Here is a 25,503-nt window from a genome sequence, read left to right as displayed (position 1 = left end):
CCTGCTGCCACTGCCTAGTTCAGACCCCCATCAGGGCTGTCACAATAATCTCCTCCTTGCCTCCAGTCTCCCTTCTTCAAGGATACCTTCCACACTGTTTGCCGAAAATATTTTTCAGGCTATTCTGAAAGCTTTTTTTCTGATTCAAAACTCTTTAGAGGTTCCAGAGAGCCCACGGTGTCAGGCAGAAGACATGAGCCTAGAGAGCTGAAGATAAGTCTTCATTTCCACAAAAATATATGCTTAATCTCGTTCTCTCTCTCTCCCCACTTCACATGTTTTCTCAGCCTCTTTTGTTTCCCTGCTTTTAATAATGTTATAAAATAGTGGTGCAAATACAATGATAAATGGCATCTGACGCTTGGACTGTGCTGGGGAGGTCATTAGGGAGGGGTAGGGACTGTGGTGAACTGCAGAGTTCATGCCCTTTCAGTGGTGGAGCTACTGCTCAGTTACAGCCCATTATTGCTATGTGGGAATGATGGTTTGATGTTGATAGACCTTCCAATTTTCTGAAAGAAACCAGAAGTCAGGATTTTTATGAAATATCTCCCCAGTTTGAACAAAGGCTAATAATTCCAAACTTTTAAGAAAAGTACTGTGTGAATCATTCTCCCACAGAGCTGGTGAGAATCTAAATTGGTACACTCTCTAAAGACAAAAATTTGACATTATTAAAATTACAAATTCAATATTCTTTATCTTGGCAGTCCCATTTCTTGGTATTTACCCTGCAGTTATATTGGCAGTGTGCAAAATGATGTGTTCAAGATAATTTATTGCAGCATTGTTCGCAAAAGCAAAAATTTTGAACTAATCGAAATGTCCACCTATACAGTGCTGGTTAGATTACACTCATAAAGGGATACTATGCAGCTGTAAAATAGAATGACAGTGACATACCACTTCACACCCACTAATATAGCTATAATTTTTTTTAAGAAAAGGAAAATAAAAATTGTTGAATGTGGACAAATTGGAACACTCAAATATTGCTGGTCAGGTTGTAAAATGAATGGTGCAACCATTGAGGAAAATTTTGGCAGTTCCTCAAAAAATTAAACATAAAGTTTACTATATCACCCAGCAATCCTATTCTTATGTGTATACCCAAAAGAAATAAAGATATGTCCACACAAAAACTTGTAAATGAATGTTCACAGCATCATTATTCATAATAGCCAAAAGGTGGAAACAACCCAAATGTCCATTAACTGACGAATGGATAAACAAAATGTGGTATATCTAAACAATGTAATATATTTGGTTTTAAAAAAGAATGAAGCTCTGGTATATGCTACAAAGATGAACCATGTAAACATTATGCTAAGTGAAAGAACTCAGACACAAAAGGTCACAAATCGTAAGATTCCATTTATATGGAATATCCAAAATAGGTAAATCCAGAGAGACCAAAAATACATCAGTAGTTGCAAGAGGCTGGGTAAGGGGAAATAAGGAGTGACTACAAATGGGTTTTTCTTTTTAGAGTGATGAAAATGTTCTAAAATTAGGTAGTGGTGATGGTTGCGCAACTCTGTCAACATACTAAAAAACACTGAATTAAACACTATAAAAGTTTTAAAGTATGTGTATTATATCTCAAAACAGCTATCAAAAAATGAGGAACTACTTTCTGATTATTGATACTTAATGATCTTCAGGAAAAATATGTAATATGCTACCTTTATACATTAAAGGGGAGGTAGATGTGTATTTGTATTTGCTTGTGTTGAATTTGTATTGCTTTTTTCTTCCAGTAAGAAATTATTACAGCGGCCACCTGGGAGTGAAACCAAGATTTTTCCTTTAAACCTTTTGAACTGTATGAAACAACTTTTTTCTTAAAGTGGTCAGTTGTGTCACATGCAGCAGACTCAGTAAGGCAAGGACTGAAGAATATCCATTGGATTTGAATATAGTTAGATATTCGATAACTTTTCCAGGACAGAGTCAGGGCCTAGTGGGGCAGAACAAAGCAGCTCATGGTGAACTGAAAAATAAAGGAAAATCAGCGAGTTTTTGCCAAAGAATGTTGAAGACTGTAACCTGTATATACAGCCTAGCTGAAATACTTATAGAGAATTTAAAGGACACAGTTTGAGTTTCTTCTGGTATTTTGTTTTACTCTTGGATCAGACAGGACTACCATACAGCTGTCCACTTGGTCCCCTGAAAAGATGTGCTTATGTGTCCTGCTTTTGTATGCCCTCTACTTATACTGAGAGACACCACAGGCCTTATAGTGCATGTATTTCAGGTTAGGGAAGATTGTCTACTGTATCACCTAAAGAAAGGCCATCGAATAAATATTTTCAGACCACAGTAATAGAAAATGCTCATTTCCCCTGAGTATGGTTTCTTTACTCATGTCCAATGCAAATCATGTAACAGATAATGTTTTTTTGCTATACTATCAGGAAAATCAGGAACAAAATCTCAACCTTAATTCAGGGGGCCCATATGATTTTCATATGTCTAAATACTGATATCTATTTGTCCTAACACTGACCTAATACTACCAAATATATTTTCCCTTACATCGAGTTTGTAAAAATATAGTATCATAATGTATGGATCTCAACAAACCTCTCAACTTTAGTAAATGGAAAAGAGTTAACAAAAAGACTCATCACTAGAAAAGAGAAGGGTCTTCTGAAGGGCTGGTAATGTTTTTATTTTTCTTTTCGTCTGAATTCAATACACTAGTGTATTAAGTTTGTGAAGATTAGTGGAACATTCTATATGTATGCCTTAGTAAAAACTAAAAAACAAAACCACAACAGTGGGGAATGTAAACAAAACAAAATTTTTAAAAAGTGTGTAGTCTTATCAAAATTCATTTCTGGTCTGGATCCACTCTTTGGCTACTAGTTTGCAACGTAAGGAATAAACTCTCAATCTGCTGGCACTCTGACTCTGTTGAGTTCCATCAACCAGTCATTATTCAGGGCAAAGGTAGAACCCACAGAGCCTGCATTCCTTTACTTCTAGACCTCCATACTTTTAGTCTACCTGTTTCTTTATCATTCTTTCCCTTCCCACTTGGTGAAGCCGTTTTTGTGAGAAAGGAAGCCAACTTTCGGATGTCACGTCAGCCAGGTTGAACAGACAGGAGCCATCTGCTAATACTGAGATAAGCTCCAACCCCCGCCCCATCCCCAAATTCATCAGACTTAGGGAAACCAATCAACATTAAAGGCCCCAGGGTCGCTAACAATAAGGATCTGGTTACAAGGGCCGAAAAACTTTCTCTTTGGCTCCGCATGCACAATCAGGCTCAGTCAGAGGTGCTGGCTGTGTGACCCTTTCCTCATCTTAATACAAAATATTCACGCCCAGGGGTAGAGATTTAACATGCTGATGAAACAAGCAACACATGAAGGGTGTAGTCATTCTGCTCAGGTGCCAAGAAACCTCCGCCTCCAAATGCCTAGACACAGTTCTCTTTCTGCTTAGCTCCCTTTAACCCAGTTCCCAGTTAGAAAAAAAAAAAAAGTGCAATTCTTTGCCAGCACTAACTGAATTTTATATCCACACGCTCTTTCAGGCTGAAGCAAATCTGACTGGTTTTCAATGTGAAAAATTATAAAAACTGTTCTTGGAGTTACTTCTAAACAGAACTTTTCTATAAGCCTAATGTAACAAATGTAATATGATCAGTATTTAACAATTATTTTTCAGGTGGTAAATTTGAAAGTACTAAGTAACACAAAACAAAACATCTAGGAGTTGACATTTTTCAGCCATCAAGAATTACTATATTTTGTAAATGGAAATATCACTAGTAAAAACAGAATGCTATAAACAGAACGATGTCATTTGTGTCCAAAAATTATTGATATACTAGAGTGATGCAAAAATAATAATAAAAGATATTTCGTCACAAACTTTGGGGGTTAAGAACTGAAATCCCCAAGTTATATCAGGGTAAACGCTACAGCTGCAAGGGCGCTGCTGGCGAGCACTGGGGGGAGGTGGAATGGGTTAAAAACTCTCCTTGGGCTTCTCTCGGGGAACCACCTATCTCTTTGATGGTACCCCTTCCTTGTGCTCAATACAACTTTCTCTTTGTCTACTTTGGTGATCTCCCTTCATTTCCATGCTGGGAGACTGCAAGGACTCAGTGCGCTGGTAACATCTCTAATCTCAATTCAAAAACCTTCTTACTTAGAGCCCTGCCTCGAACTCCCTAATGAAAACCTTTCTCCCAGCTCACAATGCCTACCATATCCACCTCTGCCTCCTCAACACTGAGCCTTACAGGGTTGGTGCTTCATAAATATTTACTATTTAAATGAAATTAACTATGGGGCTCTGGAGTGGGTCAGGGCACCTGGGTTCGAGTGCTGGTTCTGCCCTCTCCGGGCTCCTTGGAGGCGTAGAGGGTAGTTGGGGAGGGCACGTTGGAGGGGTAGAGGGTAGACGGCCCGTCCGCTACCCCGTCGACTCCGCTGCAGCCCAGAGTCCACGACCGTTCCACAGAGTCAGGACATGGAATGACGGCGCCGCGGAAACCAGGACATAACAAGCGGAGGCCCAGAGACGCCGGAAGCTGTGCAGAGAGGAACAGCCACCGGAAGTTAGTGGCGGCTTCAGGGTTGACGCTCTAGAATCCCGGAGGACCGGGAACTCTGTGGGTAGATGTGACTGAACACCCTCTACCTGGGATGATGCATTCCCAGAACCCAGCTCCCGGGACTGAACAGGAAAATGGCGGGGCACTATTCCGCCAAGCGACGGGAACTGATAAGGGAAGAGGGACCTAAAGGTAACAGCCCCACGCATGTCAGCTCCTCCGAGCTCCCAAGACTAGCTGCAACTGGCTAGACGAGAGCAAGCCGGTCGATTGGGATGCGCACGGGCACGCAATCGGGCGTTGCCTTCCATTCGCGCGTCGCCTGGGGATCCCAGCGCGCATGCGTTGGAAGACGGCGCCGGGCTCCGAGCGCACCCCTGCGAAGCGCCGAGCCCACTTTGGGCGGCTCCCGCCCGCGAGCTGGACAGCGGCGCGCGCGGGGGGCAGAGGCGTGGCTTCCTAGGCAGCTGGGCTTGGATTGGGCAAAGCAATCAGAAGGGCGGGAACCTCCTCAGAGGTCGCGCAGCAATTGGCTAGAGGCTGGAGGGAGCGTGGTCTTGGGAGGCGGGGCGGGAGGACTGGTGGCGCTGAGCGCGACGCTGAGGTGGTGGCGGCGGCCTTAAACAAGTGAGCGAGCGACTCTGGGAGTACCCCTCCACTGGGGACGGGAGGCCAGGGAACCCTGGGGACCCTCGAGAGCCCCAAGGAGGCTTCGGGGTGAGGCGCGATTCGGTGAGTGTAGACCGAGAAAAGCGAAGTGCCCCGCCCCTCCCTTCCTGAACCTCGCCTCGCGGCACCTCCCCCACCTCCGACCCTGCATTGCACTCGGACCTGAGCTTTGGGCTCCGAGTCCCGGGGGTGGGATGTCTACTGTATGACAGAACTGTCCTTTTCCCCCTACCCGGCCCCCGTCTGCTTAGGGGGCTTGGAAATTCTTTCCTGGTCCTGCTCCCCAGCTTCACAGAGGGGAAACTGAGGCCCGGGGCGGGCTCCACCTCACCAGTGTTACCATACAGACGTCATGGCCGAGCCCCTGAAAGAGGAAGACGGCGAGGACGGCACTGAAGAGCCCCCCGAGCCCGTGAAGGCGGAACCCGCCAACACCAGTGCCTCTGTAGCGGCCAAGAATCTGGCCCTTCTTAAAGCCCGCTCCTTCGATGTGACCTTTGACGTGGGGGACGAGTATGAGATCATCGAGACCATAGGCAACGGGGCTTACGGGGTGGTTTCCTCTGCGCGCCGCCGTCTCACTGGTGAGCTTCCCTATTGTGCTCCTCTCATAGATGTGGAAACCGGTTCCACGAGAGTGAGAAAGCTGTCCCATCTCAAACATCCAGGAAGGAAAGCTGGGTCGCACTTTATGGTCCAACAAATATTAGTTACGTGCTATCTGGGTGCCAGGCTCCGTGTTGGGCATTTCTCAGAAACTCTGGCATGGTGGTTTTGCCGCACATCTGCCTACTTCCTCCTTAGAAATATGTCCCAATTAGACCAGATTGGAGATCCTGTCCTTGGTTTCTGAAAGAGAAATGTGTTCTAGAGCCAGAGACTGGTGAAAGGGATAAGTGGTAGGATGGTTGAGGTCTGAGATGGAAAGAGAATGTAGGGAAGTAAAATGAACAGGCATTGGAGTCTAGAATCTACCACTAAGTAGCTATGCAACCCCCAGTAAGTTCTTGAGACAAGATTCCCTCATCTCTAACTTTGAGCTATTAGTACCTATCCCAGGGGACAGATGTGAAGGGAAAAATCTGATAGTGTATGTAAAGTGCTTAGCACAGGGCTTGGCACATAGTAGGTACTCAGTATATAGTAGTAGCTGTTGTTATTCACTATATGGTAGCTATTTGCATCGTAGATGGGAGGTGTTGAATGGGGCCTTTTGCCACTTTGCAGCTACCCCAAGGTACCTTGTAGTATCTGCCTTTTCCCTGCTCCCCAGGCCAGCAAGTGGCCATTAAGAAGATCCCTAATGCTTTTGACGTGGTGACCAATGCCAAGCGGACCCTCAGGGAACTGAAGATCCTTAAGCACTTCAAGCATGACAACATCATCGCCATCAAGGACATCCTGAGGCCCACTGTGCCCTATGGCGAGTTCAAATCTGTGTAAGGAGCGGGGATGGGAGAGGGAGGCAGAGTGGGGACCTTTACGGAGGGTTGGGACCATATTGCTGAAGTTATGGAAGGACAGCTGAACGTAATGTAATGCAGGCTGGGAAAAGTCCCCTTGTTACAGGACCAGTGCTCCCTTAGGGTTTTACCAGGAACAACTGTGATTCCTTAAGAAGAGTACAGATGTTAAAATTTTATAGACTCAGTATATAAGATTATAAACAGGACACTTATTCTATAACTACACCCTGCTATTCCCAGAGCAGACATCAATCAATCACAGAACAGTTTTCTACAGAAAATAGGCAAGCCACGACAATTTTCATTACAGTCTTTGAAGCAGCCACTACCAAACAATGGAGACAGCCTCAAAACTAAACCTACTAGCCGGCTCTTATTTAGTCCAACCTCATTTTTCTCTGATGAGGAAATAGATCTGGAGAGAAAAATGATTTAAGTTCGTGGAAAAGTTGTAGACAGTTTAGAATCTTCATACCATGCCGTTGGCCTTTACATAGTCGAAGGGTAAGGCCATTTCCTATCTGGAGCCAGGAGGACATGGTGAGGTTGGGGCTGGAGTGTAGGCAAGACAGCCCACTGTCTCTCTCCCCTATGCCTTCTAGCTATGTGGTCCTGGACCTGATGGAGAGTGACCTGCACCAGATCATCCACTCCTCACAGCCACTCACGCTGGAGCACGTGCGCTATTTCCTGTACCAACTGCTGCGGGGCCTCAAGTATATGCATTCAGCTCAGGTCATCCACCGCGACCTCAAGCCCTCTAACCTGTTGGTGAATGAGAACTGTGAGCTCAAGATTGGTGACTTTGGCATGGCCCGTGGCCTGTGTACCTCGCCTGCTGAGCACCAGTACTTCATGACTGAATATGTGGCCACTCGCTGGTACCGTGCCCCTGAGCTCATGCTCTCACTTCATGAGTACACACAGGCTATTGACCTGTGGTCTGTGGGCTGCATCTTTGGTGAGATGCTGGCCAGGCGCCAGCTCTTCCCAGGCAAAAACTATGTGCACCAGCTGCAGCTGATCATGATGGTGCTGGGTACCCCATCGCCGGCTGTGATTCAAGCTGTAGGGGCTGAAAGGGTGCGGGCGTATATCCAGAGTCTGCCACCACGCCAGCCTGTGCCCTGGGAGACAGTGTACCCAGGTGCTGACCGCCAGGCCCTCTCACTGCTAGGGAGAATGCTGCGTTTTGAGCCCAGTGCCCGCATCTCAGCAGCTGCTGCCCTTCGCCACCCCTTCTTGGCCAAGTACCATGACCCTGATGATGAGCCTGACTGTGCCCCACCCTTTGACTTTGCCTTTGACCGTGAAGCCCTTACTCGGGAACGGATTAAAGAGGCTATTGTGGCCGAGATTGAGGACTTCCATGCACGGCGTGAGGGCATCCGTCAACAAATACGCTTCCAGCCTTCCCTACAGCCTGTGGCTAGTGAGCCTAGCTGTCCAGACATTGAAATGCCGAGTCCCTGGGCTCCCAGTGGGGACTGTGCCATGGAGTCACCTCCCCCAGCCCCACTGCCATGCCCTGGCCCTGCACCTGACACTATTGATCTGACTCTGCAGCCACCTCCCCCTCCAGCCAGTGAACCAACTCCTCCAAAGAGGGAGGGTGCCATCTCAGACAACACCAAGGCAGCCCTCAAAGCTGCCCTGCTCAAGTCCTTGCGAAGCCGGCTTAGAGGTGCCTTGTGGAGGCAGCTACTGACTTGGGAATGGGGTGGCACAAGGGGGACTTTGGGCTTGGACAGGGCCACAGGCTCTTACCTTCCCCCTGTCCAACTTCCCTGTAGATGGCCCCAGTGCCCCCTTGGAAGCACCTGAGCCTCGGAAGCCAGTGACAGCCCAGGAGCGCCAGCGGGAGCGGGAGGAAAAGCGGCGGCGGCGACAGGAACGAGCCAAGGAGCGGGAGAAGCGGCGGCAGGAGCGGGAGCGCAAGGAACGGGGGGCGGGGGCCTCTGGGATCCCCTCAACTGATCCCCTGGCTGGGCTGGTGCTCAGTGACAATGATCGCAGCCTGCTAGAGCGCTGGACTCGCATGGCCCGGCCCCCAGCCCCGACCCTGGCACCAGCCCATGCCCCAGTGCCAATACACAATCTAGCCCAGCCCACCAGTCCTGCTGGCCCTGAAGCCCAGCCCACTGGACCCCCACTGCAACCTGTAGGCTCTACTCCTGGTCCACAGCCTGCCCGTCCACCCCCTGGCCCTGCTCCCCACCCTGCTGGCCCACCTGGGCCCATCCCTGGCCCTGCTGCACTCCAGACCGCCACCTCCAGCCTTCTGGCCCCCCAGTCGCTTGTGCCACCCCCTGGGCTGCCTGGCCCCAGCACCCTGGGGGTTCTGCCTTACTTCCCATCTGGCCCACCCCCTCCGGACCCCAGGGGGGCTCCTCAGTCCTCCACCTCAGAGTCACCTGACGTCAACCTGGTGACCCAGCAGCTGTCCAAGTCTCAGGTGAGAGGAAAGGCCCAGGATGTGAGGACACCAGGATCTGGGCCCAGGGAAAATGGGTTTGGGGAGTCCTTGCTGTTTGGTGGGGACAGGGAGATGAGAGATGTGTCCTTGTTCCATGAAAACAGAGCAGCAGATAGGGCTTTATCTCTGAACTTGTTTCCTTGCTTGTAGAAGGAGCATAATGTTGATGAGCAGTTGTTAGGAGACAAATATGCTTCCTGGGACGTGCCTGGCCTGGCGATGGGCCTCTAGCTCTCACTGATTGTCGAGGCTGGCATTGTCAACCATGGGTATCCAGGCATGTTCACTAGGAGCATCAGGACAAGGGGGTGTCTTGTAGACCTCACTCTGCTCTTGGTGGTGCTTGCATTATAACCTGTCATTATCTCCTGCAGGTGGAAGACCCCTTGCCCCCTGTGTTCTCAGGCACTCCAAAGGGCAGTGGGGCTGGCTATGGTGTTGGCTTTGACCTGGAGGAATTCTTAAACCAGTCTTTTGATATGGGCGTGGCTGACGGGCCACAGGATGGGTAAGATGGCTGTACCGAACTTCTGGAGTGGGACTGTGGGTAGTAGTTCCCGGTACAGGAGGAGCTACCTGTGGGATGGGTGAGGAGCCAGCCTAGGCTAACAACTCTCCCTGCTCCCCTTTCCCCTGCAGCCAGGCAGACTCGGCCTCGCTCTCAGCTTCCCTTCTTGCTGACTGGCTTGAGGGCCATGGCATGAACTCTGCCGACATTGAGTCCCTGCAGCGTGAGATCCAGATGGATTCCCCGATGCTGCTGGCTGACCTGCCTGAACTCCAGGAGTCTTGAGGCCCACAGCCCGTGCCTTGCTGCCAGGGGCAGACTTGGCTCCAAGGCCCACAAGAGCATTCTCAAGGGCTGGTGCCTTGGGCCCAGCAGAGGAAGCTCAGCTTGAATTATTCTGCAGGTTCATCTCAGACCCACCCTGCAGCCTTAAGTAGCCACCTGAGCCACCACCGAGCCGTGGCAGGATTGGGAAGCCTCTACTCCCTGAGCAACCCTTTTCAGTATTGTATTTTTATTGTCATTGTTGTTATTATTATTATATAATTTTATTATTAGTCAATCTTATTGCCATCAAAATGAGGCTAATGAAATATAAGGTTTCCTATAGCGCCTAACTCCAGGTGTCTTTGGAGTGGAGGGCAGGGTGCTGTCATTAGGGGAGCAACAAGGAGCCAGGTCCCCACTTTTGGGGGCCAAGCAAACGCATTTGCATGCACATCAGCCAAAACCAGTTCATTCAGGTCCTGAGGTTTATTGAGACTGCCCACTCCCCACCTGCTTCCAGCCCCACAGAAGTTGTCCTCTGCCCCTTGACATGGTCAGACCTCAACCCTGGCCTGGGTGGGAGAACCTCATGTTTATGCCTACCTTGATTGTGGCTGTTTTCAGGTGGCGAGCAGTAGCTGTGGTAAAATACAGTTTTGGCATTGAGCTTTACGGGCCTGGGACAGTCAGGTGGGGGAAACTGGATATGATAGTGAGGTGGGGCTGGGGGGGTCCATGGTGCTTACCGCTAGAGAATAAGCTGGTGGGAGGGAGGCGAAGGATGTGAGAGATTCTAAGAACAGCTAGGGAGGTTGCTGGGGTGTGGCATTAGTGGCCACATGCAGGTGGTCTGGCATACTCTGTGGGTGTTGGTCAGACTGCATCAGCTCAGAGTAGCACACTAGGGTGGCCCCAGATGGAGGAGCCCACAGTAAGGAAGCTGGCTAAGGTGGAACACAAAAGCTTGCAGCCTGGGAGAGCAGCTCCTGACTCTCAGCCTTTGGAATAGGGTGGAGGCAAATAAGAGTTGTGTGGAGCCCAGCCAGATCCAGGCTGGCTGTGCCTTTCAGAGGAGGCCTGGGAAGCTGCTAGCAGTATAGCCTCAGGTGGTGGGGAGCAGAGGCTTGGCTTAGAGATGGGTGCCCAGGAAATTATAGGATCAGCTGGGGCTAGAGCCATAAGGCCCCCTGTGAGAAGCAGGTGCTAAGAGCAACAGAACTGACAAAGATGGGGGTGGCTACAGCAGAGGGAGCACTCATGGAAACCCAAAGCAGCCAGGGGCGTGTTGGGGCCTGATGGGGCCAGCCCCTCAGGCCCGGCGGATTTTCATCTCAGTGCGCTTGAGAGAGTAGTAGAAGCCCTTCCACTGGGCCCAGTTTATGCCGTTGGCATAGGAGAGGTGGGAGCCACCCAGGTAGAAGCCATTGAGGTTGGCAAAGTGGCAGCTGCGGAACCAGAAGGCTCCTGAGGAGAGGGCCGCACAGTTCTGCACAAAGAGGTCCTGGTCCCGGTCAAAGGTGGAGAACTTCTGGCCACTGTGGTAAGATAGGGAGTCGCCTGGTGGAAAGAGGGATGGGGTTGCTGAGGCAGGGAGCTGAGCCCCGAGCTGGCAGGAAGGGAAGTGACAGCAATAATGAGTGATGCTGTGAGAGACATCACGTGTCAGCCTGGTGGGATGGGGCACCCTCCCCGAGCCAGATGTTGGGTAGCTGTGCTCCTGCCGTGAAGAGAAACAGCTGCTTCTCACAGGCCTGCCTAGAGTGGAGTGGATGCAGCTGAGGCCCAAGCTGGTTGGAAGCCAGCTGTGGCCCTTCTAGGCCAGGAAGCGGAAGGGCCTGAAGGGGGTCAGGGGCCAACTGGCAGTGCCTTTTTCCCCACAGCTGCTCCTTAGACTGGCGAGAGGGTGATACCTGCCCCGCCGTCCTCAAAGCCTGCCACGTAGAGGGTGTAGCCATCCTCCTCAGCACTGACCGCGTTGGGTGAGATGGAGAAGTCGACGTATTTGGCGTAGGCCGTGTTGTTCTCAAAGTCCTCCAAGTCCACTCGCAGCTCGTACTTCTGCTTCAGCGTCAGGAGGTGCAAGTTCTGCAGCCCTGGGGAGGAGGGGCAGCTAGTCAGCAAGGATCTGGCCCTGGGGCAGCCCCCAGCCCATCTGAGTCCCACCTTACCCAGCCAGTATTCCCCATCGGCGCGGCCAAAGCCTAGCTTGTAGTCGTTCCAGCCCCGGAAGAAACTCACTGAGCCATTGAATCTCTTCTGGAAAACCTGTAGCAGAGAGAACGGGCCTGGACTATCAAGGCTCCATTGGGAAAGGTCCTCGCCTAGGGATGGACCCTGTGATGCTGAGGCAGTTTGTTAAAGGACTGAGCTTGGGGCCTAAACCAAGGTGCACACTGGCAGCTCTCAGCAACTGCTGAGTGCTGGGAAGAGGTTAAGAGGGCATTCTAGAGTTCAAACGCCTGGGTGGGAGTCCTGTGCTGGCTGTGTGACCTTTGGTGAGTTACTTCACCTCTCTGGGGTTTATTTCAGTTCCTTGTCTGTGAAAGGTACCTTCCTCCCAGGGTTATTGTGAGGATTATATTCACTAGCCTGCCTTAAGCACCTAGAATTCAGTGCTGGCAGCAGCTCACAAACTATGCTGTGGTTATTGTTATCCTCATTTTAGAGATGAAGAAACTAAAGCTCTCAGAGGTGAAGCTTGATCACGGTGCTAGAACTGGGCCTCTTTTCCTCTCCTCCCACTCACCGTCCACTTCCCGCCCTCAGTGGTCATGTCACAGAAGACAGGCACAGGCACGCTGGGGCCCAAGGGGTAGATGAGGTACACGCCATCTGTCTGGTAGCCCTGGGTGTAGATGTCGTCACAGTCCAGGGGCTGCTGAAGGCAAGACTTCTCCAGAGCTGGGAGATGGGGGAAGGAGGGTGAGGAGAAGGGGCTAAGGCATACTGCACACACCTCGGCACCCCACAGTTTGTCTCTGTCCCTTGGGGTAGTGTACTCTATCAGGTGAACAAGATGATCTTCAAGCATCCCCCCTTTCTTCGAGAGGGGGGATGCTTGAAGATCATCTTGCTCACCTGCCTCATCTTTAGAACAGGAGACAGTCCTGCAGATCTGGGCCTCAGCCTTGAGGCCTGACTCCCAAAAATGATGGCTCAGAACAACTTCTCCTTACCCAGCCTGTTAGCCAGGCCACATTTGCAAACATGTGCTGCTTACCATCTCCCCGGATCCCGGAAACCTGGGTGGCGCAGCGGGGAATTGAGAGAAGCAGCAGCAGCGGCAGGGCCAGGAGGGCCTGGTGACAGAAAAACAGGGTCACATCACAGGGCCTCCCTCCAGCACCAGAGTCCCCCCTACAGGAAACCCTTTGCTTGCCCTCTTACCCCTCCCAAGAAACCCCACTCTGGGACAGCCTTAGCACCCTCATAGCCTAAGAGTTTCAACTGGATCACGAGAAACCCCTGTGCCTCCATAAACCCCTCTCAGTTTCAGGGTTCTCTTAACAGAATGGGCTCAATCTCCCAATGCCACGCGTCCCCCGCCCCAGGTCCAGTACCTTCATGCTGCCAGTTCAGCTCAGAGCGGCTGGGTGTCTGCTGCCCCAGTCTGCAACCGCCCAGAGTTATGTGCTGGGCCCCAGCCAGCCGCCCCAGCCCCGCCCCCTAGAGTTGCAGAACCCCCTCTCCCCGTCTCAGGCACTGAACCAGCATCTGCTGGGGCCAGGGCACCACCTGTGTCTCATTAGGCCTGTCAGGGGCAAAATACTGCAGACATTAACTCCTGCCGGCTCAGACTGCTCCCTGGATCCCCTCTGCCATTCGCCCCCTGGACTTGTGGGCCCCCTGGCACTGGCAGCCTATCCCTTGTTTCCTGATGCCCCTCCCCAGAAGTGTTTATTTTCTCCCCCTCCTTCCTTGGCCTATCCGTCATAGGGATGGTGGGGAGGGTGTGAGCATGCCTGGGTTCTGGGGAGGGGAGGTCCATTCTGGGGGTGGGGAGTGCAGCTTCAGAGCTTCTGATGTCAGGGCCGGCCTGGGGTTGGGGAGGGGGAAGTGAAGAGGCAGCAGGGGCCAGGCAGGCTCCTGGCAGGACTGGGACATTTCTGAGCCATGAGCACAGCCTGCAGGCGTCCAACTGCTGTCTGCCCTAGCTCAAGCCAGGGCCCCTCTCCAGCCGCCCCCTTGCTCTGGTCTCCTCAGGTCCCCTTCTTTCCCCTCCCAGACTCCCCCGGGGATCTGTCTGGCAAGCATAGGGCCTCTTTTGTTTTTCTTTACCTCCCTACTCCACCTTCCTTTGAAACCCCTCATTTTGGCCCCTATCTAACCTCAGATTCCTCTCTATGCCCCTCTCAACCACTGTCCCATTTCCCCAGCCTCAAAAGCCCACCTCTTACCTTCTTGCCCCCATCGAGCTGACGTGTCAACCTGTCTACCTCCTAACCACCCCTGAAGCCCATCTGTTTCGTCACTCAGGTCCTGGCCTCCTTACAGCCCTATCACCACGGTGCTCGTCCAGCCTCTTCACAGATCTCCCTGCTTCTGATTCCCCACCTCCTCTCATCCTCTGCACAGGCTGCGAGAACAATCTTTCTAAATAGGTGCTCTGTCACTCATGCTTAAAGCCTCTGGTGGCTCCCTATTGCTTCAGGGATGAGGCTAAATTTCTCACTTTGGACTTGAGAGGAATTTTAAGTCTGGTATACCTTAAGGACCTTATCCCTTATTGCTTGTGACTCATCTTTGAGTACAATTAGTCTATTCCAGACTTCTCCCCCTGCCTTTGCCTGCTCTCTTCTCTGTGGGATCTACCTGTTGGTCTTCTCTGCTTGGCCATGAGTGCCAGTGGGCAGGTCTGTGTCTCATTCTTGCACTCTCAGCACCCATAACAGAACCTGGCACAGAGCAGGCATGGCATGTGCCCTCATTCACAGATAAATATCTTTTGAGCACCTACTTTGTGCTGGCTGCTGGGGATACAATATCTGCCCCCAAGGAATGGCAAATAGGCATTAGTTCATTGCAAATGTAATGTGTGTTATGAAAGAACTTTTGTTGAATGCGTGAAAAAATGAAATATTCAGAGGCACAAAGTAAGAAAGCAGCTCTGGCTCAGGTCTCCTCTCCTTACTCCTGAGTCAGTAAGCCCCTTAGACAAGTCCAACTGGCCTCCTTGGGTTGGTTCTGTAGTTGCTGGTAAGAGTTGCCTCTTCATAGTTGTGTCATGTCCTGGGGCTTCTAGAGCCAGGCTGCCTGCAGTAAATTCCTGGTTGTGCCACCGGCTGGCTGGGTAACTTTGAACAAATTATATAGTCTCTCTGTGCCTCAGTTTCCTCAGTGAAAATGAAGATATTGATAGAACCTCCTCCAAAGGGGTGTGGTAAGGATTACATAATCTTTTCAACACATTGCCCACAATTAGTCACTATTTGCCAAATATTATCTTTATCATCATGATTGTTCTTACATGAATGGATTGTCTTTAACACAGTTTTTATCCTTGTCTATGGAAGAGAGAGTTGTCTGCCTCTCAATATCCATTCTTCCCTTAGTCCTGAGTAGTAAGATCCTGATTTTTAGCTGGACTGATTGTGAGGCCACATGTCTGAATTTTGGCCAACAAAATGCAAACAGATGTAAAGGTAGGAGCTATTCCCTCTTCTCCTTGTCATCTGTCCTGTTGCTGGGCATGATGGCTGGAGCTCCAGCTGCCACCTTAGAATGATGCCCCATCGGGATGGTGGAGAGTTGATCAAGAAGGAGCTGGGTTCCTCACAACCTCATGGAGTGGGTCCAAGGCCAGCTCTGGACTACCCTCTAGGCCTCTTTTATGTGGAAGAGAAAGAAACGTCTATCTAGTTTAAGCCTGTTGTTTTTCCTGTAACACACAGCTGAATCTAATCCAAATACATCTCTCCTTTTAGCAAATGCCAGCTAATTTTAGCACAGGCTACGAAAAGGAAAATAATGAAAAATCAGCCGTCAAAACAAATAATGAAATGTGTCCTAAGTCAAGTATCAAAGACTGCAGAATACAAATAATGAACAAATATAGGAACCCCTTCCCCCCGCCCCCCAAATATGCTATAAGGTATCATATTTTGCCTATTGGCTTTAAAAAAAAAAAAAAAAACTTTATGTGGCTGTGGCAAAGCAGGCACCCCGTTCATTGGATATGACTGTGAAGGAGTTTAACTCTTTAGGGAAAAAATTTGGCAATACATACCAGGAGTCAAAAGAGTCAGTAATCGTCTTTGGAGATATTATCCGAAGGAAATATTGAAAAGGGTACATGTATTTGTTAGTGGACATTGTTGGCTGCCCAGCATGAGAAACTTCTTCCCTCTAATTGGAATGTGGGGTGCTTGCTTTCCCATGCTTCCTTGCAGTTTTGTTGAAGGCGCATGACCTGGGTTTAGTCAAACTCACTACCCTGAGCTTCATTTTGGGAGATGTCAATGAGAAGCAGGAGCATATAAAATCCATTTTTGGAATGGTAGTAACTCCAGAGGTGTCTGAGGTCCAGGGTCTCTGGCTGGTTGGTGGTGGGTGACTTTGCAAGTGCAGTGCTGAGTGATATTGGCTCCATCTTGGTCTACAATGCCCTGAGCTTGGTTCTCAGCCCTCCTGGCAACTGGTTTGCTCTGCCCATTATCTGTTTGAAAAAGACCCCCAACTCATATGGGTAAAGATGTTTACCAACTCTGACTGACTTTGTCAGGAGGCTCAAGGCCCCAGAGTTGCTGGGAGACTGGAAAAATAGCTTGACTAGGGGTGGGTAGGAGCTGAAGCTACTCCTAGGCTCTGGAAAGCAGGCCCTCAGTAGTGGTCTTATGGTGGGGACAGTCTGTCAGAATGATGCTGTTCACTGCATAGGCTAGTGGGTTTGTCTGGTTAAGAGCCAGATTCCAGGAATTGAGAGCACTCCATCCCATTGGCCTCATTTGGGTCGCTTGCCCACTGCTTGGGTATTTCCTGCTCCACTCCACCTTTCTCCATCCTGCTTTGTACCCAGGGCATCACTGAGTTCCCATGGTTCCTGGCTCCTGGCTGGATTTGACAAATGTCAGGCCCTGGCAGGAGATGGGAGAATATAATAGGTTGGGATATTTCTTCCTAGCTCCTGTCCTGCCTAGGACTACAGTTTTGGCAATGGCTGTGTCCCCTCTCCATTATAGCTCCTGCCATAACCCCCTTCACTGGCCCTGATAACCCCATTTCTTCCCCTTACTCCTGTAGCCTGGGATGGTAAGGACTCCAATCATTGCTAGTCCCAGGGTGCCTCAACACCCATGCTGGGTTCTTTAATGTCCACACCCTTCATTAAATTCTCTTAAAAACAAAACAGCTGAGTCTGCCCTTGTTTCCTGCTAGGACCCAAATTAACACAAGGTCTTTGTTCTAAAAGCCCAGTAGCCCGTGAAACGTCTGGGACAATAGCTAAGGACAAGACTTCCAATGACTACTCTTATTATCTCCCCACCTTCAGCCAGAGCCTAAGAAGGCAGACCAGGGGAGTTTTGAGAGGGAACTCTTAGGAGCGGAGAGCACTCACGGATGGGAGAGAGTGTGTCTCTCACCCGAGGCCAGTGAAGGAGTTCCAAGGGAGATGAGGCTGTTTGGAGAGAAGGAGAGACTATGGCTGAACTCCTGAAACCCAGGTGAGGCTCCTCTCCAGAGGCTGCTACTGTAACAGGGTGGGAGGGACTATTGGGAAGACAGACAGGCATGAACACCAGGGCTACCATAGGATGGGCAGGGCAAAAATGTGGTGTGCGTTGCAGCCCAGTGGACACTAGAACATCAGGTGAGATTGGATTAGGGCCCACTCTAATGGCCTCATTTTAATGACCTCACCTCTTTAAAGGCCCTGTCTCCAAATAGAGTCATATTCCGAAGCGCAGGGGGTTAGGGCTTCAACATATGACTTTCGGAGGACACATTTCTGCCCATAACAAGCACCTACTAGGATGCATCAGGCAGTCTTTAATCCCTATATTGGCAGTAGTGAACAGACAGCCCTCCTGGAGCTAGAGAGGGAGAAAAAAAGAAAAAAAGAAAATGATAATAAGTGATGTGAAAAAAGGAGATTATGGGTGGGGTGAGAGGGGCCATGGTGAGCAGACATAGTGGCTTCATGAGGTCCAAGGCTCAACATGGGGTCTTTCATAGTGGGAAGCCCATCCCTCTCCATATTTTCCTTCTCTGTAAAGAGGGAAATAAGGAGGGATTTGGTGTCTACACTTTTTTTTGTATTTCAGGGAAAGTTCAGATAATGGAGCTCAGAGTGTGGCCAAGAGAAGCAGCAGATTGGCAATGGGGAAGGTATTCGATGCCAGGCTAGGACATTTAAAGTTGACCCTGAGGGCCTTTGGGTTTAGGGTATTTTGAGATATGACCTTTTCTGTCCCATTAACCTTCTAGAATTTATGTCACCTAAGTGCTTTTTAATGTGTGAGATCTGTGGATGCTGCGTAATGGGGAGAAAACATAGATGAAAGTGTTTTGTTTTTTGTTTTTTTAAATAATCAAATGAACGCATGCACATAGTTGGGGAGGAGGTGGAGAAAGAGTACTGAAAGGCCCTTTGTAGAAAAACAAGTCCTTCTCCTGGTGTTTGAGGAGTCCTTGGGGTGGGCCATTGTGTGGCACTTGGTGGCTCTTCCACACTGGAGGCTTATGTCCTCGTTCTGAGAAAATTCTTCTCTATTACCTCAATTTTCTGTGCTTTCTTTCTGATCATTTTATTAGTTAGATGTTGGACCTCCTAAATCAAAACTTTATATTTCTTATCTTTTCTCTGACATTTTCCATCGTTGTGTTTTCAAATCTAAATTCTGGAGCACACCCTTAATGTCCAGCATTCCTATTGAAGTAAAAAAGTTGGCTATCACGTTATTTGTATTTTTCAGTTCCTCTTTGTTTTAAGGCTTTATTGGGGGTATAATTTACATGTTGTAAAACGTACCCACTGTAAGTGTACAGTTGAACAATTGCTCCTTTAAACAAATAGACTTTATTTTTTAGAGTACTTTTAGGTTTGCAGCAAAACTGAGGAGAAAGTACAGAGATTTCCCTTACACAGATTTCCCCTGCGCCTACACACACACTGTACCCCACTATCAACATCCCCCACCAGAGTGGTACATTTGTTATAATTAATGAACCTACATAGTTGTGCCTTTTCCAGAGTATCATATGGTTGGATTCATATAGTATGTAGCCTTTTCAGATTGGCTGCTTTCACTTAAATATGCATTTAAAATTTTTCTCCATGTCTTTTCATGGCTTAATAGCTCATTTCCTTTTAGCACTGAATAAGATTCCATTGTCTGGATGTGCTGCTGTTTATCTATTCACCTACTCAAGGACACCTTGGTTGCTTCCAAGTTTTGGCAATCATGAATAAAGCTGCTATATTTGGGTAAATACCAAAGAGTGTGATTGCTGAATTGTATGGTAAGAGTATGTTTAGTTTTGTAAGGAACTGCCCAACTGTCTTCCCAAGTGGCTATGCCGTATTGCATCCCCACCAGCAATGAATGAGGGTTCCTCTTGCTCCATACCCTTGCCAGCATTCGGCATTGTCAGTGTTCCAGGTTTTCACCAATTTGTAGACACTGAGAAAGAAGATACCCACTAAGAAGGGCTCCTGGTGGCTAACTGGGCTCAAATTTAAAACAAACAAACCAAAAACAGAGCCTACCAGCCATTTCTACACAGGGATTTCTCACATAAACCACACTTCAGGGAGAAGCCTGCACTAAATTGCCTGGCTCCTGCACTGTGTTCCTGCCATCTGAGCCAGCTTTTATAAAAGAGTTCCTGGAATAGTATTTTAACCAATAGGACTGAGGCTTTCCCCATCCAGCTGGAGCTGTGCAGCTATATCCCCATCAGTACCTTCATTGATCAATCAGAGTGGCTCCATTCTGACCAATCAGGGCAGTGCTTTTTGGACCAATCAAACTGTGAGGATTTGGAGTCCTTATTTGCATGACGATAGACCAATCAGGGACTAGGGGTGGAGACTTCTGTCTATCTAAGTCAGCTACCCTCTGGCTCAGAGAGCACTGTCCCTTTCTACTGATGAAAGAAGACTGTTTTCTTGGCTGGAGCTGAAAATACTAAATATAAAATACTGAAGATGTCTCACCAGAGCAGAATAGAGCAGTCTGGCACGGGGCAGAGTGGAGCTGACCTGGCTGGAGCAGGTGGAGCAGACCAGAGCAGAGCTGAGCAGAGCAGAGCTGTCTAGCCAGAGAGGGTCCTGGCCTCAGGGCTGCCTCACAGCCATGCTGCTTCATAACTGAGCTATAACACTATTCAGCTGTTTCACAGCTGTTTTGTATCACAGTTGAGTCGTTTGCACTGAATAAAGTTTCCCTCTCCACTGTACCCCAAATTGGGGATTCCTGTCAGCATTGAATTGGCACCAATGACCATCAGTTGACAATTCTAGTAGGTGTATAGTTTTGTTATTTTAATTTGCAATTCTCTAATGACATGATGTGGAGCATCTTTTCATATGCTTATTTTTTCATTTGCATATCTTTTTTTGGTGAGGTGTCTGTTCAGATCTTTAGCCCATTTTAAAAATCAGGTTCATGTTCCTATTGTTCAGTCATTTCCTCATCTCTAACATCATGCGGTATTTTGTTTTGTTTTATAGATGCATATCTTTTATTTCTTTGAGGACAGAAATAATCTGTGACTTTTTCTTCTGTTACATTGTCTCTCTTTATTCTGTTTGATTAATTTGGTCACTCTCTCTTGTGTTTGAAGCTTTTTTTCAAATGCTGCTAATTTGTTCAGATTTGGGAGGAGGCTCTGAAACCTGTTAGAAGCAGCGTGGGCCTACGTGCCTCCCTATGGCTGATGGATTAGAAGTTCGTTGTGCTCCACAGAACAGAAAACCTACCATGGTAGCACAACCAGATAGAGGCATTTTGTTTTTGTTTTCACGCAACAAACAAAACACAGAAATGGGTAGTGCATTTACAACTTTTTTCACTTTCTTACTGTCTTTTCAGTGGGGTTGGGAAGGACCTGGATATGAGTATTAGATATAAATCCACCAGATTTAACCCCCTGGGTTATTTACACATGTCATCTTATTTTAAATAATTTCCTGTTGTAGGCACGACATCCTGCCTTTTATAAATGAGGAAACCGAGGCTCAAAGAGGCAACAGGACCAGGATTAGAACCTGAAGTTTGTTTTTTTCCCTCATTCCTGAGAGCCCCAAGAGACTTCTGACTCCATGGGACAGGAAAACATCAGGTCTTTGGGGACATTTCTAGGAGCTGAGTGGGCCACATGCAGTGAGGGAGATCCAGGCAGGGAGGAGAGCAAGGGCCCATAGCCTACGTACCGAGGTGGGGGAGGCTTCTTAGGATGCAGGGTGGCTGGCATGTCACAGGCCCACCTGGGTGGGTACACATGACACTTTCTGTGATGCCTGCCCCACAGTGCCCCTCCTTGACACCTAGTTGGCCAGGTTCTGGGTTCTGTTGCCTTGTTTCCTACACCTGCCTGGCTGTCAGCTCCCGAGGGCAGGTGTTGGCCCTATGCCTGCACCCTAGCACTTGGCATGTACCAGGGAGCCACCTCGAGGTGCTGATGGCTGGGTGGGAGCATTTCTCTGTCCAGATGCCAGCACCTGTTGAAGAAAGAAGCCTTGGTTGTGGGACCCAGAGGAGAAGGAAGGAGCAGTGCCATGGAGGGGTTGGGGGAGTTCCAGGGGCCTAGCGGAGAGGAGAGTCAAAAAGGAAGGAGCAGGTGCAGGGGTTGGCTCATAGCACAGGGAGGCTGTAAGACTGGAAGGAAAGGTATGTTGCTTTGTGACTGTAAAGTACCGTACACATTCAAGAGCTTCTTCCTGGAGATCTTTTAATAAAGAGAATAGAATAGAAGAACAGGTTTGAAAATCCTGCTCTCAAGTTCCAAATGTAATTCCTACTGACGTAAAGGACTAATGAGCTCAAAATTCTATTTCCAACAAGTTCTCTCATCACTAAACTTTCATTTTTAGTTCTTTATAAGTACATACACAAGCACACACGTTCTCCTGCACATTCATCTCTTTATTCCTTCAATATTGCATTATTTATGGAGCACCTGTTTTATGTCAGTCACCATGACAGATGGCAGAGTTACAGCACTAAAAGGCGTAGGCCCCACCCTGGTGCTTACAATGCTGAAAGTTTAGGAAGACAGAAATGAAATAAACAGTCCTACACATCCGTATCCTCGTTCATTTTATTGAGCCCTATTAAACTGCCCCTCTTGTGGCAATGGGGATACACCAAGGAACAAAACAGATGAAATCAACTGCCCTCTTGGAGCTGATATTTGGGTGGGGGGACAGACAATAAACAAGACACGTGGGTCACTTATACAGTTTTCTGGGAGGTGAGTGTAATGGAAAACAAAATGTGCAAGTGGAATTGATAGAACGGGATTAAAATTTTATCTAGCAAGGGGGAATGTAAGATGAGATAAAGCAGGGGTCAGCAAAGCAAACTTTTTCTGTAAAGAGCCAAGTACTAATTATTTTCGGCTTTGGAAGCTATTTGGTCTCTGTTGCAACTCTTCAACTCTGCTGCTGTGGTGCAAAAGCAGCCATAGACAATCAATCCATAAACACATGAGTACGGCTATATTCCAATAGAGTCTTATTGACAAACAATGAGTTGTGGGCTGATTTGGTCTACAGTGTGCTGAACTATGGAATAAAGACCTAAGGGAAGTGAGGGAGGGAACCGTGAGGATATTTAAATAAAGAACAGTTCAAGCAAAGGAAGCAGTATGTGCAAAAGCCCTGAGGTGGGAGTGTGCCAGTGTGTTTGAGGGATAGTGAGTCAGCGAGGGTGGCTGGAGCAGAGGGGACAAAAGTGGGAGAGTAGTAGGAGAGTTCAAGAGAAGATGGGGCAGATTCTTCAGGGCCTTCTCGATGTAAGAAGGACTTTGCAATTGTGATTGTAAACTGTGGGAGAGAAGGGCTGTAAAGAAGTCCAAGGCCCGTGCATAGTTGCATTGATCTTACACCAAGACTAAATGTTTAGTTCCTACCTGAGGTAGAACTAAGAGCAGATTCTTTTTTTCTTGTCAAGAGAGTTGGTCGTGAATCAAAGAAGAGACTCACCAGGATAAGAAAAACCAAAGCCAGTTTTAATGCTGTCCTTTACCCTCTAGACCTGTTGGGAGCATAGGGCAGGCACCCCTGCCCAGGGCCAAGCAGAGAGTGGGGCCAGGAAGGGGTGAGGAAAGGGTATGTCTCATCCAGGTAAACTGTGTGTCCCCGAGGGACTGGGTTTCCCTAATCCAGCAGTGGCATTGCCAGGTGAGTGTCCTGTGACCTCTGAGGTCTGCCCTGGCTGGATGAGGGTGATCTTGGCTCTTATGGGGAGTGATCATGCCCTTGGGGGCTGGGACTCCCACAGGTGACTTCTGATCCTTAGAAGATAAAAGGCAATTAGATCCTGGCATGTCTAATGAAGCTGAAGCCAAGTTCAGCCCGATGTTATTATTTTCTTTTATTGAGGTAAACAATGGTATGGGATAGGGGACAGGATGCATTAAGTGTGCAGCTCAAGGAACTCTTACATGGGTGACAGTCCCGGTCAAGAAATAGAACACTTCCAGCCCCCGGAAGGTTCCTTTTGTGTCCCTCCAAGTCTATATACCTCAATCCCTACCTGAAGTAGCCACTACTCTGACTTCTCTCATCTTAACATTAGTTTGGCTTGTTTTTGAACTTCCTGTACATTAAATCATTCAGTATATATTCTTGAGTGTCTGGTTTCTTTTGCTTAACACAATAGTCTTTTAAAAAAATATTTTATGCAGTGGTTCTCAAAGTGTCATTTGGGATCCTTTGAGGATCTTTCATGTTGTTTGAGAGATCAAAATGATTTTCACAATCATAGTAAAATACTATTTGCCTTTTCCACTCTAGTTTTCTCATGAATATATAGTGGAGTTTTCCAGAGGCTGTACGATGTGTGGCACTTAAACAGACTGAATGAAGAAGCAGACAAGAGATTGGTTTTAAGCCTGATAGCAAAGAGATTTGCAAAAGTGTAAAGCCAGTGCCATATTTCCCAGTGTTGGGAAATATGGTTATGTGTTTGTAAATATGTAATGGATTTATTATTGTTATTTTAAACAAATTGATAAATACAATTTTTTAAATGTCTAACCTGGTCAATGTCAGTGGCTATAACCCACATAAATGAAAGCTCTGTGTGGTCCTTATTAATTACTCAGAACGCAAAGGTGTCCTGAGACCAATATGTTGGAAAACTGCTGCTGGATAGTATTTCATTGCATGGATATACTTTAATTTATTTCCCTGTTTGTTTTCCTCTTGGTGGGCATTTGGGTTGTTTTCCGTTTGGGTTATTATGAATAAGGTCTCTGTGAACATTCGTGGTTCTGTCTTCTGTGGACATACACCTTCATTTCTCGTGGCTGTTTGCACAGGCATGGATGTGGGGTCACAGGCAGCTGGTGGTTAGCTTTGGGAGAGGCTACCACATGCTCTCCACAGTGGCTATACCAGCTCACACCCCCAGCAGTGACTCAGGAGAGTAGATCTGTTGTTAATTCAGGCTTGCCCACTGCAGCAAATTTAGAGGGTGATCTGGTGCTTATAAAGAGGGCACGGTAACATACAGTGTGGTCTTTTGGGGGAATTGTCCTGGTGTCCTACCAACATATTCAGTGTAGCTAACCTTATGTGCAAGCCCCGAATTGTCACAAGTAGTGACAGAGGGTGAATGAAGTCCAAGGTGTGGCCTCTGAAGGGCTGCATGCTGGGAGAGACATGGGGGACTCCATCCGACTGGAAGGTCAGGGAAGGCCACATGGGGGAAGGGAAATCTAAGCAGAGACCTGAAGGATGAGTTAGAATGGGCCAGAGGAGGGGAGTAGCATTGCAGGCTGAGGGAGCCTCTCACGGGCACTGCTTGCTGTGGTTGAGAAGCAGTGAGGAGTCTAGTGTGCTTGGAGCAGAGTGAGCGAGGGGAGTGGAGGAGGTGAGGGCAAGGAGAAAATGTGTGGTGGTCTGCAAGCCATGTAGGGCCCTGGTGGCCATGGAGAAAAGTTCACACTATCCTAAAGGCAATATAAAGCCATGGGAGAATTTGAAGCAGGAAGGGTCACACTTCTTCTAAATTTTTATTTGTTTTTATTTTTCAGTTAGACTTTTTATTTTGAGATACTTGTAGATTCACATGCAGTTGTGCGAAAAAATATAGAAAGATCCCACATATTTTGTACCTGGTTTTCCCCAGTGGTAACGTTTTATAAAATAATAGTTCAGTATCACAAGCAGGATACTGGCATAGATGCAGACAAGGTGCAGAGCACTTCCATCACCACAGGGATCTCCCTGTTGCCCTTTTGTAGCTACGGCCACTTCCCTCCTCCCCCACCATTTCCTTAAGCCCCATCCCCCAGCAACCACTGGTCATTCTCCATTTATATAATTTTGTCGTTTCAAGAGTGTGTATAAATGGAATCATATAACACA

General features: G+C 48.3%; 2 protein-coding genes across 11 annotated transcripts; one reads left to right on the top strand and one right to left on the bottom strand.

Moving 5' to 3' along the window:
- The first annotated feature begins 4,604 nt into the window (after positions 1-4,604).
- MAPK7 (mitogen-activated protein kinase 7) lies at positions 4,605-10,313 on the top strand. 10 transcript variants are annotated; one of them, XM_015586697.2, is made up of 7 exons: positions 4,605-4,771; positions 5,596-5,832; positions 6,522-6,687; positions 7,317-8,398; positions 8,508-9,169; positions 9,565-9,698; positions 9,830-10,313. In XM_015586697.2, the coding sequence occupies exons 1-7, from the start codon at positions 4,714-4,716 to the stop codon at positions 9,981-9,983; spliced, it is 2,493 nt and encodes an 830-aa protein (XP_015442183.1). In that variant the 5' UTR covers positions 4,605-4,713; the 3' UTR covers positions 9,984-10,313. The 10 variants fall into 10 exon arrangements, with proteins under 10 accessions (XP_015442183.1, XP_015442187.1, XP_015442186.1 ...); XM_015586701.2 differs by having other exon boundaries at positions 4,615-4,771; positions 5,536-5,832; XM_015586700.2 differs by having other exon boundaries at positions 4,629-4,771; positions 5,500-5,832.
- A 135-nt stretch (positions 10,314-10,448) lies between these two features.
- MFAP4 (microfibril associated protein 4) lies at positions 10,449-13,531 on the bottom strand. Its single transcript, XM_025044361.1, has 5 exons — positions 13,526-13,531; positions 13,186-13,345; positions 12,712-12,866; positions 11,876-12,230; positions 10,449-11,522 (listed from the first exon to the last, which is right to left on the bottom strand). Exons 1-5 carry the CDS (start codon positions 13,529-13,531, stop codon positions 11,275-11,277), a joined length of 924 nt encoding a protein of 307 aa, XP_024900129.1. The 3' UTR covers positions 10,449-11,274.
- Positions 13,532-25,503: the final 11,972 nt, after the last annotated feature.

Source organism: Pteropus alecto, unplaced genomic scaffold, assembly GCF_000325575.1.
Source record: "Pteropus alecto unplaced genomic scaffold, ASM32557v1 scaffold52, whole genome shotgun sequence".
In the NCBI taxonomy this organism is placed as follows: Eukaryota; Metazoa; Chordata; class Mammalia; order Chiroptera; family Pteropodidae; genus Pteropus; species Pteropus alecto.
Note: the sequence above shows the minus strand (reverse complement) of the source record. Positions and strands in the feature narration are given on the sequence as shown.

Excerpts from the sequence above, each read along its gene's own strand:
- MAPK7 (XM_015586697.2), top strand. The coding sequence starts at position 4,714 with ATGGCGGGGCACTATTCCGCCAAGCGACGGGAACTGATAAGGGAAGAG. Across the intron at positions 4,772-5,595 it reads AAGGGAAGAGGGACCTAAAG|ACGTCATGGCCGAGCCCCTG; the intron begins GTAACAGCCCCA and ends GTTACCATACAG. Across the intron at positions 9,699-9,829 it reads GCTGACGGGCCACAGGATGG|CCAGGCAGACTCGGCCTCGC; the intron begins GTAAGATGGCTG and ends TTTCCCCTGCAG.
- MFAP4 (XM_025044361.1), bottom strand. Across the intron at positions 12,867-13,185 it reads TTCCGGGATCCGGGGAGATG|CTCTGGAGAAGTCTTGCCTT; the intron begins GTAAGCAGCACA and ends CCCATCTCCCAG. Across the intron at positions 12,231-12,711 it reads CTGAGGGCGGGAAGTGGACG|GTTTTCCAGAAGAGATTCAA; the intron begins GTGAGTGGGAGG and ends TCTCTGCTACAG.